Source organism: Oryzias melastigma, linkage group LG8 (genome assembly GCF_002922805.2).
Source record: "Oryzias melastigma strain HK-1 linkage group LG8, ASM292280v2, whole genome shotgun sequence".
Classification (NCBI taxonomy): Eukaryota; Metazoa; Chordata; class Actinopteri; order Beloniformes; family Adrianichthyidae; genus Oryzias; species Oryzias melastigma.
In genome coordinates this window covers 20406819-20422338 of record NC_050519.1, presented here as the reverse complement: position 1 = coordinate 20422338, position 15520 = coordinate 20406819, and the positions used below count along the sequence as shown (strand labels likewise).

Sequence of the window (15520 nt, the reverse complement as noted above, 5' to 3'; positions counted from 1 at the left end):
CAGTGTTTATATTCTGGTTATGGTAACTCTTAGACAGTTTATGCAATTAATGTAATTCTGGTGAATCCTGATGGGGAGAAAAGCAGCCTCACAGAAATGCAGCCCTGCACAGGAGTGAAGTGATTACGTAATCACCATGAATCAGCGGATTCTGCAGATGAGGAAAGTTACATAAATCCTTGATCCTGATCAGATCTTTGTTTTATTCTATAATCCTGGACTTGTTTTTCTATAAAGGTTTAACTTTAAACAAGAGAGAAAAGTGTGAAAATGTTCATCTGTATATTCATCTAACCACAGTTATTTTTAGAACACAACCTCCGCAATAAACAAGGTAACTGTACGTTTTTTCCCCAAAAAATGGTTAAAAATCCCAAAGTTCTGCCGTTTGTTTATCTCATCCAGTCACGTTTGTACTGTTAATAAATGTTTTGGTGAAGTTTGAGGGTATATTCACTTAAAGTGAACCAGAGTTCATTTCCTCCGATTGCCTAGAACCCTCCAATGGTTCCGTTCATGCAGAAACAGGTTCTGGACTTATGCCTGCATGTAGTTTTAATCTCACAAAAAGATTCTAAAACAGCTACAGGAAACTCACTGCAAAAACCCTCTAATTGATCTGGTACTTTCTACTTACATCCCCGGGCCAACTGCATAAATACTGAACCACAAAGATGATTATGAGGATCTGATGCTAATTTATGCTAGCTAAAATAAGTTTGTTCCTGTTTATTATAAGATGCATTACATAAACTAACAATGAGACAAAGTTATGCAGATTTGTGTGTCATGAGTGAATGTTTTGCAGACACTGACAGAGCATTTCTTGATTAAGTGAGAATAGGAAGTATGGGGAAAGTAAATAAATGTGCTGCATTACATGTTTAAAAACTATATTGAAGTGGCTCTTTATGATTTTAGATCATGCTATGATTTTGTTTAGATCAATGTTTAGATTTAGTGTCTAAATCTTTACATATAGCTTGCAATTTACATCAAACCATTCAGTTTAGGAAAACATGGACTGTGGCAAGTTTGTCTTATTTTTAAATGTGGGTACCTGGAATTAAGCAATTGTATTTTAGTATTTTCTAATGTATTCAGCTAAAGTGGAATCCTTCAATTCATGATGATCATTTTTTAATTACCGTATTTTCTACACCATAAGGCGTTCTTAAAGACCCATTCCAATGAAAATATGCTTTTTTGTGTGTTTTTAACATGTTCTTGTAGCTTTTTTCTCATAGTAGAGAATATATGGAGCTAAATCAGGGCCAATATTATTTGAAACCGAAATAAAATATTTTGAAAAAAATATTAATGGTTGCCCGAAAAAATAGGTTTCAAAACTCCAAATTTCAATTTCAAAACTTTTTTTTTCAGTTTCAAATCTTTTTTCTAAATATTTTATTTCGGTTTCAAATAATATTGGCCCCGATTTAGCTCCATAAGAATATATATGAAATAATTTATGATTAAAACTACGTTTTTGAGTATTTGTTAATTAAAATCACGTTGGATCAGAAAAAGCTCGGACTACTGAAATGGCCACGTCAAAGTCTCCCCCTGCGTGCACCCTGGCCCGCTCATGCTTAGGTGTGCGAGACATGCTGAACGTTCAACACTCGTGCTGGAGAAAATTCTGATTCTGGCTCAAGAGTCTACAACTGGATTGATCCAATATTACTCATTGTTATTTTTGCGCTGCTAATGTTAGCTTGATGCTATGAGCTTGCGCGTCAAAACAGAGTTAACAGCCCCGCCCACAAGCTAAAATTGTATTTCTAATGACTGCTGTGCAGAAAATATATCTTTAAAAAACAACTTAAATAACTTTTTTGATTTCGGCTAAAATTGTCATGATCATATTTAAAGGGAACGATTTTTTGATTAAACAAAAAATGTTTGGAGTGGAACTTTAAAAGCTCTAATTTTTTTCAAGGCTTTCTAATTCTGTTTGTGTTTACTGATGTTGAAGGGATTTTCAGAGATACAAGGCGCTCTGTCAAAATGTCCGTCTATTTTTTACTGAGATGCAAACTAGGTTGAGTTGTAAATAGGCTAATGCGGCTAACGTGCAGCACTGTCTGACTGTGTTTTTTTCACGTAACTAACAAGGTTGGGAGTTAGTGTAGTCACAGTGACGTTTGTTTTAGTGCTATAAGTCTTTTTTTTTTCTTTTCATAGTTGGAAAGTTGGGATGTACAGGTACTAATGTGGCTAACATATAGCATGCTACAAATAGGCTCTAGAGTTACTTTGAAGAGTCTGATGGACTTTTGTCTCACTTAATATGCTTTATATATGCCTTATACAGTATATGACATACATTTTAAAATTGTCAATTAATTGACAGTGCATTTTATGATTCAGTATGTCCTGTAGATTGTTACAGAAAATACGGAAGTTTAATATTTAGAAGAAAAAGCCCTCTGTGCTCTCAATAGATGCTTTTCATGGTGACGTCAGACAAAATGGCGACAGGGCCAAAAATGCAAATAGTGACTTCCGCTTTACGAGTTTAGAACGGCTAAGCTGACAGGGGAACATTGTTTGACAAAATTTTAAATAAATAATAAATGTATTTTCAATGTATTCTCATTTCCTCTCCTAGATAGGGTTGGGCACCGAAGTTCGGTTCCAAGTAGGAACCGTTATGATTTGCGCGGTTCTACCGAAACCGAAAGATGCGGCTGCAAACGGTGCCGGATTTCGGTTACAAAGTTCATTGAAGTTTCATTTGTCTGTGGACATGTCAATCACTTGTACTCCCTTCTGATTTTTTACGATTCAGCCTATCTATTTACTTTCTTGTGTTCGTGGGCGGGCTCATATAAAACCGCCGAGATGGTCGGCTTCCGCAACGTCGGTGGGCGGGACTTTCGCTGTGAATAGTGGAGTTTCCGCAATTTTTAAACAACGCTGGAGCCCCATCCCAAAATGAAACAATGAATCGTTTCCTCCTTGTTGGGCTGCTAATAGCAGAAAGCTCGGCTCGGCTCCGCCCACCACCACAGCGGGTCGTCATCATCTGCTGCGCTTTGCAGCCGTGTGATTGAGATTTATCTTCCGCCTTATTTTATTGAAATAAAATATTGCTTTTGCCCAAAAACAACTGCAAATAAATGCCACATTCCTGATTTAATTGAATAAAATGTCAGGCTAAAATTTCCAGGACGTTTAAGTTTATTTAAGACAGAGTTTTATATTATGCTTTATATTACGTGCGCACAGCTGCACGGCAGGAGGGAGTCTGCGCTTGTTTGAAGCCGTTCTGCTTTGGATTTAGGAAGATAAAGGCATTATTTTTTATTACTGAGGCACCGCAATAAGCACCGAAAGGGAACCGAAACCGATACAAAAGAACCGCGGTAGCACCGGAACCGCATCAGAACCCATCGGTGCCCAACCCTACTCCTAGATCGTTCACAAATGTAAATACAAATTTGAATAATTCTTCAATATTGGATTTTCTATTGAAAATTTCGACTTTTCATTTGAGTAGATATTATTCCAACGGGTTCTATTTTGCTTGATGTTATCTGCACATGTTTTAAGTGCGATCAGCATAAAAACTGATAAAAATTCATGTTGGCTACACGAAATAGATGCAGCCAAGATGGACATTGCTGCATGTGTTTTAACTGCACCCGAGGCTAAATTTAGTTGTTGTAATGAGAGGTATTTGTTGTTTTTTGGGGTATTTTAAAGTGTAATTGTAAAAATAGGAATGCTTTTAATAGGAATATGTGTTTGATGGTCAAAAATGATTTTTATTCTTGTTTACTTTTCTTATCCCGCAGGGATTAGACACGGATCTGAGCAAAAGCAAAGAGGAGCTGCGTCAGAAAATAACGCAACAGTAATTTGTTTTTCTGTATTGTAAGAAACGTTGAATTGTCTGACTTTAGCTCTGTTTTTAGTGATTTTGTGAACATGGAAATGAAAGCAACTTTAACTGGACAGAAAAGATCTGCAGCTCTACGTCTCATCCCCGTCGTGGAAAGCTAGCGGTAAAAAAATTAGAAGAAGAAAATGTTAATTACCTTTATAATCAAACAAGCAGCATTCAATGAGTACTTGTAACATCCCTTAAACTATGACCTGGTTCTCAGCAGGAAATAATCCATGACTGGTTTAAAATCATGCATGGATTTGAACCTTTAGACGGTTTATTTAAAAAAGGCTGTAGACTTATAAAAAAAATTAATAGAATTTCTCGTCATGATTTTTTACTTCTCCCAAATAACACGTCTGATTTTGTTTTCCTCTTTATGTTTCCAGCCTGTTAATGACATTTTTATCAGGCATATGTTTGCAGCAGGCAATTTCCCAGATAGCATCTCCATTTCAGTCTGGCACTTCTTGGGGTGATTCCCTTCATTTGGTCGGGGTTATTTCTCATCTTTAAAACCGGTTTCCGGGACCAGCAGCAGCAGCTACGGCTTTCACCACGGGGCTGATATCTGCCCACGATCGTTCAGATCACTGAGTTCTTATCAGAGCGGCATGTCAGCAGGCATGTAAGGCTGTCCCTTCTCCTCAGCCAGCCTCAAAGCAGATGCTGTTAACTCACAGCTGACACCTCACAGGCCGGGCCGGGATTTCTGAGAGGTGATAAGACGCAGCAGCTCTGCACTCAGTGGCCTCAGAGTCCTCTTGTTATCTGTGGATGAAGATAGGAACGGCATCTATTACCATGTATGCGGAGGGAGGGAATTGTTGTACTCAACGTCGGTTCTTTTGACCAAAAACTGCCAACCTTTCACCTATTTTTACGATAGGAGGAGAAACTCCAACAAAACCTTAAGAAAGAAAGCATCCAGGACAATAAAGAACCAAACTTTCTCATTGTATTCGCCTGACCAAGCACTTGCTGTGAGGAGCTCGAGTTTCCATCCTCGGCTTTCCAAAACTGAAATGTCGTCACTAGAAAAGAGTCACCTCATACTGATTCCTCACAAATCCTCTGCTTCCTCCTGAGCTTTGGAAACTCTAAACCTTCCCCCAGTTTTGTTTGTGAGTAGATATAATGGTGAGCCCGACAGCTTGGGAACAGAGGCAGCCAGTAAGAGGACCAGGAGATCTGAGGAATAGCAAACAGAGCAGGAGCGCGTGTCAACAGAGAAATCTGGGAGAGTGCGTTCCTTTTGGCCACATTAAAAGCACAGCCGAGAGACGACACGAGGACTCTCAAGTACCTGACTTGTGGGACTGATAGTGCAAAACAAGAGAGTCTGTAAAATGGTATTTTAATGAGAAACCCAAGAAAAAATACTAATCTTTTACACGTAAAATGCTGCAAAGTCGAGTTTTTAAAACAGCATAATTATCCAGACGCTCTTATATCTTAAAAAGACCAAATCAGAATCAGATCCTACATCATGAGGAAAAACAGACTTTAAAAGTAAATTTGCTTTCAAACATTACCCAGCCTGTAAGAACATCACTTCTAAGATGAAAAAAGCTGAAACATTAGAACATCAAATTTTAAAAAAAGCAAAAATTGCTTCAGGATCTTCAGTTTACCAGCTAATATGGAAGAAAATCAAACTAATAGTTGAAGCTAAACACTTTGGAAAAAAAGAATGAATGAACGACTCCGAATTAAAGATGAGAGCATGAACTATTTCACCAAATGATGAAATGTTTCACCATTTTGTCGTAAACTTGCTTATTTGATGTTTTAATCATGTGGAGGAAAAATGTTTTTTTAGGGTTCTACATATGAAACATGGTTGAAGAAAATTATGTAATCATCCTAATGCATGAAATTAATTCAGAAATTCTCTCCAATCTCTCAGGAGGAAATTATTTTTTTATGAAATGGTTTAAAAAGACCTAATGAATTGACTTTAAGATAGGATTAAAGGCCAATAGACAAAGAAAACAACAAGGTATTTTTTTTCTTTTTTCCAAATTCCTAATTTTTATTTTTTTCACAGATGTCTGTAGTTCAGCCGTGTTACATACAAGCACATTTTAACATTTTATTAGTGAAAAAACCTCGTCTGTCAAGCATAGATAGCAAACTCCTCTATAAACTGAAAGAATTCAAATTGTTCAGCAGCAAATCCACAAAATGTTGACTAAAATTCAGAAATTGAAGGTTTTGGAAAGTCAAAAAAAATACTAAAATACTAAAATACAAATACAAAATACTATACAAATAGATAAATTTATTACATCACATTAAATCACAGTATCCATACAGGTTTATCTTTTACTGTTGGAAGCTGTAAGAGTTTCTTTTTTTTTGTAGGCTTTGTTGTTTGCAACCCTCTTAGGTAGTCCGTTCTTTGCACTCGCGCTCCTTACCGACCAGGCCGACTTGCTGAAAGTGCTCCTGTGCAGTCATCTCTGACAGAGCCTCGAGTCACACGCTCAATGCGGTTTCTTTGACTGTCACACTCCAGTTGTCATCTGTTTCAATTTTTTTCAAGCGTAAATTAGCACATTTTTTAATGGCAAGAGTTGGAATTTGTCACGATCAGGCAAGCAGGTGAGAAGACCAATGACGAGTCAACAAATTATTGACAAAAAAGTCACCACAATTAGTGGGAAAAGCACAAAGCAAAAACGAAGAAAGTGAAAAGGAAATAATGACAGGATTAAACAGAGGATGGGCTGACACTATAGAGGCAGAGGGCCTCTCAAATCCAGCTGTGACTGCTCAACAGGTGAGAGGGCGGAGTCACAGCCAGGCAGAGTCCAATGACAAACACAAATATTAGGACAAATGAAAATAACCAAATAAGCTGATCATAACAGAACCTGACAGAACATCAGACTAATAATCATCATTTTTAAACAAATCTCAAATGTGTACGAGAAGCCAAATAGCTCATTTTTGCTGTGCAGAAGTCAGAGTGTTTATACGGGTACCACCCAGCTGAGATAAACACTCTTTAGAGCCTCTTTTCTAGGGAGCAAAATGACCTCACTGAGTTGAATAAATAAATATAAGGCACATTTTGCTTTGTGTCTCTATCTATATAGATGATTAAAACTTTTTATATGAATTAGGATCCTAAAATATTCTAAATTTTATATATTTTTTAATTTTGGCCCATCAGAATTAGTTTTTACTTTTAAATGTAAAGCTTGTTTTGCTTGTTTTTTTAACCGGAGCAGGTTTTCATGCAGCAGTCATGTCATTTCTTTCACACAGCCGTGTGTGACTCCCTGTGTTTGCTGTCCCACACACTTGTTTTCTGACCTTGCAAGCCTTCCACTTTTCAGACTCCGTTTCTCTTTGTTTCTAATTTGTCTTCGTCCAAGGTCAGCCTCCTCTTTGCTCTGGGGGGGGATAGATTAGAGTGAAGATGGGGCCTCTCAGGGGGCTAGGCAGCCATGAGAGGGATTTTCAAAATAAAAGAATGGTTACATCATGTATGACAGAAAAAGCCACTTTGAAAATGTAATATTTCCTAACCAATTTGTCTTTGAAGGATGTGAGTTGTGTGTTCACGATTGACCTCCTTTGCTGCAGGGTCCCGCTGGAGCTGATGAGGAGCCTGATCCCAGCCAGTGTCAGCAGCTCAGGGTCCAGCACAGCTTTGTCCAGGAACATTTCCAGGCGCAGTATAAGTGAGTTTGCTCTACAAACACATCTGCTTGAAATTACATCTGCAGCAGCAACAAAGAAACAGCAAGGTTCCTCAGTCTGTGGGTAGCACATAGAGCACTGCTGCTATTATCATGTGATCATGTGACGGAGCAGGGATTATTCACTAAACACCTCCCTCTGGTCTTTCATCGTCAAAGAGTGAGCCTGTGTATTCAGGATCCATCTGTCAAGCTGTTCCTCTCAATGTTCAAACAAACGTCTCATTTTGTGTTTATCTTTCTATAATACTGTGGTAATAACAGGTTGTTAGAATTTCTCACATTTTATTGTTTGTTGTGTTTACTCTAAACACATCTAAAGTATCATTCTCTCAAATGGTCTACATGTCCTGTTGATAGAGGCTTAAATTAAATAGATGCTGCACAGTTCACTGTAAAACAAACAAATCTCAAATGTCTACGGCAAGCCAAAAGGGGCAAAAGATCCTATCAAAATGAGCATTTTGGCCGTCAAATATGACTCCTTAGACTGTTTTGCAACAATAGCTTGTATCACCTCTGCTACATTACTGACTTTCAGTGAAGTTTTATGTGAGAAAACTTACAATTATGTTCAAAAACTAGGTGGTAAAAAACCTAACTCGTGTTTTTGGGTTTATTCAAGCAGTGTAAGTTTATTTTGAAAAAGAATCTCTGACCTCTTTTACATCTATTGTCACACTTTCTTGACAACAGTTGCCTTAAAAAAGATGAATTTTTGAAATATTGGTCAAATAAGTGTCCTTATTGCAGTTACAGCATCAGACTTTTGATTAAAGAGAATGAACTCTTGTGCTGTCCTAGGTATGTTAACAGTGGGAGATGGGTCATCTGGACCCATAAGACAGCACTGAACCCACATTACCTCTGCTGGTTATAGGTTGGTTCCATCAGGGTGTGAATGGGTGAATGGGTCTGTGACTGTAAAGCACTTTGGGCCTTTAAGGAATTTAGCAAAGTGCTATATAAGTATACATCATTTACCATATGTCCGTTTTTGAAACAGCATGGACGATTTATCAGCTACCTGTCAATCAAAATGCTTTTCTGCCAATTAAGCTCAGTTTGGATTTGAAAACTAAAAATACTGTTATGAAGTTCAACAAACTATAAAATTGCTCTATATAATACATACAAAGGTAAAAAGGGGGAAACTGATATCAAAATGTTTTTTTTGTTTTGTTTTCTTTAACACGATTGGACAGACTTGAAAGTGTAACAAGCCACTTCCAATGACGTGTTTGAAAAGCAGCTTCATGGAGGTTTTGACACCAATCCCCTCCTCCTTTTGCTTTAATGCATAAAAAAACCTGACTTCAAATAAATCAGTTTAAAGACCCACACAAATAAATTGTTTTTGGTGTTTTTAACATGTTCTTGTTGCATTGTTATGATAATAGATGACCTATATTAAGAAAATTAAGATTAAAACTGTTTTTTTTATTTAAATTTTTATTCAATGAACAATACAACAAACTAACAAATAAAGACAAAACAGGGAAAAAAAATATGTATAAAAAGGAAATTAAAAAAAGGATATCAAAATAAATCAATAAATAACAATGTATAATCTATCTTTTCTTCCCATTTTTCCTCTCCTCCCTCTTCTCTTATCTATACATACATATATAGAACATATAGAATAAATGCATTCAGTGCATTATTGAATTTTAATTTAATAATTTTAGGATTCTAGAAAATCATATAATATAAGTTATTGACAAAATGTGTCCAAGTGTTTTTGAATACTGATAAAGTATTTCTTTTAGCAGACGTATTTTCTTCAACATGAATATGTCGTATAAGAAGATTGGTCCAACGATTAACAGTTTTTGAATATTTCTTCATTAAAATCATTGTGAATCAGGCGCAGATGAAAAAATGCTGATGGAAAAGCTTCTAGTTATTACAGACAAACTACAGGCCACCAGCTTCACTCTGATGCATCCTCTTGCAGACTAACAGATCCATGTTCGTCTTTGTTTTCCTCGTCTTTTTGTTACAAGACGGGATGGAAAAGATGACATGAGCTTCTCCTCCCAGATCCCGCTTATGTCAACCAGTTGTCCCATAATTGTTTTATCTTGATATTTTGGGCATGCTGGCGGAGGGATCACATGTTGAGCTTTGCTGTGATTTCCACACTCATGTATGAATATTTTCACTCAGACTCAAAGTGTTCTGAGCGCCGTGCACATCACCAGCTAAAGACGGAGACCTGAAAGAGAACACACAAACCTCCTTTAATGACTGAACTTTACGATCATGTCAGTGATGTTGAAGGACAGAGTAGAAATACATCACACAGTTTAGTTTAAGTAAAATAAACCTCCCTCTGGTTTATAACCTCTTCTAGTTCTCGGGGAAGAGCCCTTTTCATTCAAGAGGAATGCATCCTTCCTCTCATGAAAGAACTGTGTAGCCAGTTTCAAAAGTTCTTCTATTCAAATAGCTGAATATTATTCTCAGCTTTGATGTTTCTTGTTGAATTTAGACGAACAGCCTTCCCATCAGTCAGCTGCTGTTTTGACGTATGGGGTCAGGATATAGTTCAGTCATTTTCATTCCTTATGAAGCTTTAAAAAGATGATGTAAAGAAGTATTCATTCCCTGCTTTTCCTGTTGCAAAACTCCCATCACTGACAGGATTTAAATTAATAAAGCGCTCCTCAAACGCCCGATTATTACATCTGAAAGATCTAAAGTGATTCAGAAATCCTCTCAGCCCTGCAGAAAGTGTCTTTACCTCGCTCCATCTGCTAATTCCTCAGGAAACTGACAGCTCTGTGTGAGTACCAGTAACACATCTGTCAGAGCGCGTCTTTTAATTGCCACCTTCGCTGTCGGTGTTTCGGCCCCAACATAGTCTCCACTCGTTCACGGGGACAAAATCTGCCCCAACTGGAAGGGCAGAGATGTATGGAGCTATGTTGGGGCCATAAATATTTGAAACCTAAATAAAAAAATATTGGTTTGGTAAAAAAAAAAAAAAAAAAAAAAAAAAAACACCAAATGTTCTGGTTTTTAGGTTTCAAAACTCAAAATTTCAAAACTTTTGGTACCATTTATATAGCCATTTTGGGCAAGCATAAGGACATTTTTTACGCCTGTATTTAACTCAATAAGATGGCGCTTTGAACGAGCTAGAACAGAGTTTTGGACGCGATAAAACTCTGCTTTTTACACATGTCTTGGGACAACTTCAGACTATGATAGTACAGACTAAACAGACATTTTCTGACAGTAATTATCAGAGTCAGTGAACGCACCGGGACTGAAGTTACCCCTCTCATCGATTTTGATTGGTCCTTCATGTTAGCCCCGCCCTAACATGCCACAACGGGGTGAAAAGTTTTGAAACTGTAATTTTCTGATTTGAAACTGAAAAAAAAAGTTTTGAAATTGAAATTTAGAGTTTTGAAACCTAAAAACCTAAAAATAATTAAGTTTATTTTAGAAAAACAAAAAATTTTGGACATTTTACATTTTTTTGGGGCCAAACACCAATATTTTTTTTTCAAAATATTTCTGTTGGGTTTCAAATATTTATGGCCCCAAAATAGCTCCATAGAGATAAAGCCTGAGCTTGTTTGGACAAAAAATTCCAGAGAACAAACATCACGAGGCTGATGTGTGAGGAGGACAGGATCTCTGAAACTTAGCTCCAAACAAGTCCTCCTCTTGCTCCTGTGCTCCTTCCCCCTGAAAGGCTTTGATGCTCCACAAAAGCCCGTCCTGCAACACAACCTCTGATGTGATCCAACATCTCGAGTTGACAGAGCGGAGCATTATTCCTGTAATAGCAGAGCGTGTCACCATGCAATCATCACGGCTGTGTTAAAACAAGTTATATCGCTGTTTTAGCAGAGAATTAGGGTTTTATTGAACCACTGCAGAATTTTCTGTGTTGAATTCAGTGTTGTTTTTTTGTCATCTCTGATTTATATTTTTTCATCTCCTCTGCACCCTCTGGTCAAGAAAATCAGATTAGTAAGAGATTGACATTTTTCAGCATGCGGGTGACTCCACAAAGTTTGTGAACGCTGCAATGAAAACGTCTACGGAGCAGCTTTGGCTGCATGGAAGCCGGCGGTGGGCAGCCGAGCGTTTCAGATTACAGACGTGGTGCAGTTTCGGCTGGAGTGAAGCTCGTCTTTCTCTGACAGATCCGTCGCTCTTCCTCAGATCACTTGAAGCCAGCTCCTGTTTTAGTCCCGTTTGCTTTTATTTTGACATGCAGCGAGGGGTTTGAGTGGTTTCAGTGCAAATCTGGATGTTTGCCTTCACAACATTAAGTTAGTTAATAACCCTTAAAAAAATCATTCTAGACCTTAGAAAAATCACAGATTTTTTTACACTCAGATTTTTTCATTCTTTAAATAAATAAATAAATAAATAAATACATCATCAGACCCGTGTTTTATCCACAAAATCCTACAAAATAATTTGGCTTAACACACCTGATCCAGATAATCAGCAGCAGATGAGGCAGGATTTCAGGAAGACCAGCAAGAGGCCGGCCCTCGAGGACTGACTTAAAGGACATTAAAGTAAAAAAAAAATATTATAACTTTTTTTTCTAGTTACTATCTGGTGCACATTGGTTGGTAACCAGAATTTTTTTTTTTACTTCAGTTTTTAGAAAGAAAGAAAAAAAAATCAATGACTATCTGGTGCGCACCAGATAGTATGTTTTTACTCAAATTTTTAGAAAGAAAAAAAAATACTATCTGGTATGCAACACTTATGAACCAGAATTTATTTTACTTCAATTTAAAAAAAAAAAAATCAGTTTCTATCTGGTGCACACCAATCAGCAACCAGATTGTTTTTCTGTTTCTATTTTTAGAAAGAAAAATAAAATTTTAGTTACTATCTTGTGGGCACCAGTTACTAACCAGAAAAATATTTTTTACTTGAATTTCAAGAGTTTTTAGTCAGCACATGTTCAGAAATGAGCTTTAACAATAGCTTTCACCCTCAAACAAAGACAACTTTTATGGTGTTTACCTCCAAGATAACAAGATTATTGGCTAGTCCTGATCCAAACCAGTTTATAAAACCAGGAGTTCTCCACCACATTCACAGACAAGAGTAAGTCTGGAAGAGAATTGCTTGCTTATAGAGAAAGTACATTTCTTTCTTTTTTTTAAATTAAGTGTTAAAAGAACTCACTAACAAATCCAGGAAGTTAAAAACTATTTTGTAGCCAAAGTCAAATATGGAAGACTTCATAGACATTTCTGCTTTGTCCCCAGCACACAGGGATTTCCTCAAGATCTAGGATTTCTGTGTGTTTTCTGTTACAAAAAAAAAAAAGAGAAGAAAATGACAGATCAGGTATTGTTAACATTGAAACTCGTACTTGCATCCCACTTTCTGGAAAATAGAAAGTAAAAAAAAAAAGATCTAAAATCTTTTTTCATTGATTGTAGGATATTTAAAACATTAAAACAAATGTTTATCAATGTTGGACAAAATAAAATAGATCACTTATAGTTTATTAATTTAAATTATAGAATTGTTACTTTGTATTGAACTTTTGCAAGCTTGACCTCTACAGTTTTTTTATGTTTCTCACAAAAATTGTTTGTAGCTGAAATGTTATTAGGCTATTGTAATAAATGTCATTATTATGTTCTTGAATGCATAATTATGCACCTGCTTTCTTGCATTCTCCAGTATTTTGTGACAAAGATTCCTGATGTTGTTAACATTTAGTTAAAATAAAAGAATAAAAGGTGCTGAAACTAAAGTCACCAGCCTGCAGTCTCTGGAGCCTGGCTGCATGTCAGACGGGACACTTCCCTCTCCATCTTTGCACGCTCCCTCCATTAGGGCATCAACAGAATATTACCTCTACTCTGCTTTTTTCTGCGGTGGTGTTTTAGAGCAGCACATCTATGTTTCAGTGTGATTTGTACGCATGGAGTGCCTCAACCCTTTGCTGTTTCCTGGCGAGAATAAGACATCCGTAGGGCAGCCATTCTACTCTGCCAAAAGGGAGAGATCTACTAAGAGCCCTTGTCAGCTGGGCTTGCTTGAATAGCGCTTTCCTTTCTCCCCCCCTCACAACTCTGCTCCCCCATGAGGCTGTCAGGTGCCCTCTTATGGGGAAAAACACATTTGAGCTCTTCATCTTTGCCTCATTTCCCATGCATGCACCAAATGTAAAGGTTATGAGTGTAGAAAGTACAAAGCTTAAAGAATTATCGAAGAATAGGAGAGATTGCTCAGAAATTTAGAGTTTTTAATAAAGTGTTGAGAGATCTAGAATTAACAGTTGTCAAGAGCATGTTTAAAAAATGTATCAGATCCAAATGTTTTTTATTGACAAATAGAATGACTAATAATAGCTCTTTATTTCTTTATAGAAGTCTATGGGGTTCTGGCTTTTCAGAACCAGCAGGTACTTCCTGTTTGGAACGCAAAGAGGGAGGAGTCAGGTAGTTCAGATGTCATTTACAGTCAATGGTCCAATCACTGGCTTACTATCTGAAAATAAAAAAAGGCACAAAGTGGAGTTCTGATGAACTCAAAGATGCTGATAATAACTCCATCCAATACTCACCAAATGTATTAGCTAAGGAGAAATCAACTGATACATTTTGAAAAAAGAGAAACATGTGAATTTCAAGTCTGATGAAAAATGTATGAAAATATCCCAACACATTCTCATTCACATATTTGGGTGTCCCCAACTCGTCTGCAAAAAGTGACGCAAAGGGGTCCTCAACCAAGCGTCCAAATGTAATAATTTGGATGAGAAAATGCTAACAATGTAGATGTAGACTGTTCCAAACAGAGTCTAGACCAGATATGTAGAACTGGTTCAAATTAAAACATAATATTACATAATATTTTCCAAATATAATAGCAATAAAGAACCACAATAGAAAAAAAATATGTTTTAATTATCAAAAAACTTTAATTGGCTTTGAGCCACAACACAAAACATGTTATAGTTGGATATGCACCTTTATGATGATGACACTTTGCTTTGGTTTGTTCAATTTCTCAAGCAATCGTCTTTTTTTATAAAACACTTTTTAAAAAGTGTCTTAATCTTTTTTTATGGTAAAAATATTCAAAAAAAATGATCATTTAAGTAATAAATACTTGTCCAAAGTAAGTTTTATAAGCTAAAGTAGTCTTCATGTTTATAGCCGCTTTTATTTAAGAATAGTTACACGTTGAAGAAAGGAAAATTCACTTGTAAACTGTGATTGTTTTTAGTCGTCATACAAAAAAACATTATTTTAAAAATCCCCAGTTTTCGGAAAAATAACAATGCAGAAAATAAATGTGTTGTATTTTTGCTGTAAATCTTATCAAAAGTGGAACACATTTTAGTCTGTTTATGTAAAATATTATTCTAAATGAATTTATTGAGAGAGAAAAATGCTTAAAGATGATAAAAAGTGGAAACACTGAGAGGTGGAAGATGCCAAATTCTAATGGAAACAAAATCTACTGGTAGAAGCAAATAGAACATGTGTCAAAATCAAAGTAATTATATCTGGCTCTCCATTTTATTTATTATTATAATTAATGGTCCAATGTTATCTTGCACTATTTTGACAAAATGTATTTTTATAGAGTGTAAAATATTGAAAGGTTTACGTTGATTTATTCTGGAATAATGTTCCTGCCTTTTTATTATTAATAATTATGTTAAAAAGTTATGGTTTTAAAGTTTTAGAAATTGGCATTCTGCTAGCTTTTAGGACTATTTTGTAATTTACTAAGATTTTTTTAGTCTGTTTTGGAGATTGGGTAATATTTCAGCCACATCCTGGCAGTTTTGGCTAATTTTAGACTTTTTTTAACTGTTTTTCTAGTCCATTTTGGTGTAACATGCCAGCTGCATACTATTTGTTTTGACTAATTTAGGGTTTTTTTCAGTTTTTTA

General features: G+C 36.2%; 1 protein-coding gene across 1 annotated transcript in view; it reads left to right on the top strand.

Annotated features, from left to right (window-relative positions):
* The window catches only part of usp43b (ubiquitin specific peptidase 43b), a 95331-nt gene that overhangs the window by 32868 nt on the left and 46943 nt on the right, over positions 1-15520 (top strand). Inside the window, exon 3 of the mRNA XM_024272834.2 lies at positions 7493-7590. Coding sequence (XP_024128602.1) covers positions 7493-7590 — 98 coding nt within the window. The remainder of the gene's footprint in view (positions 1-7492; positions 7591-15520) is intronic.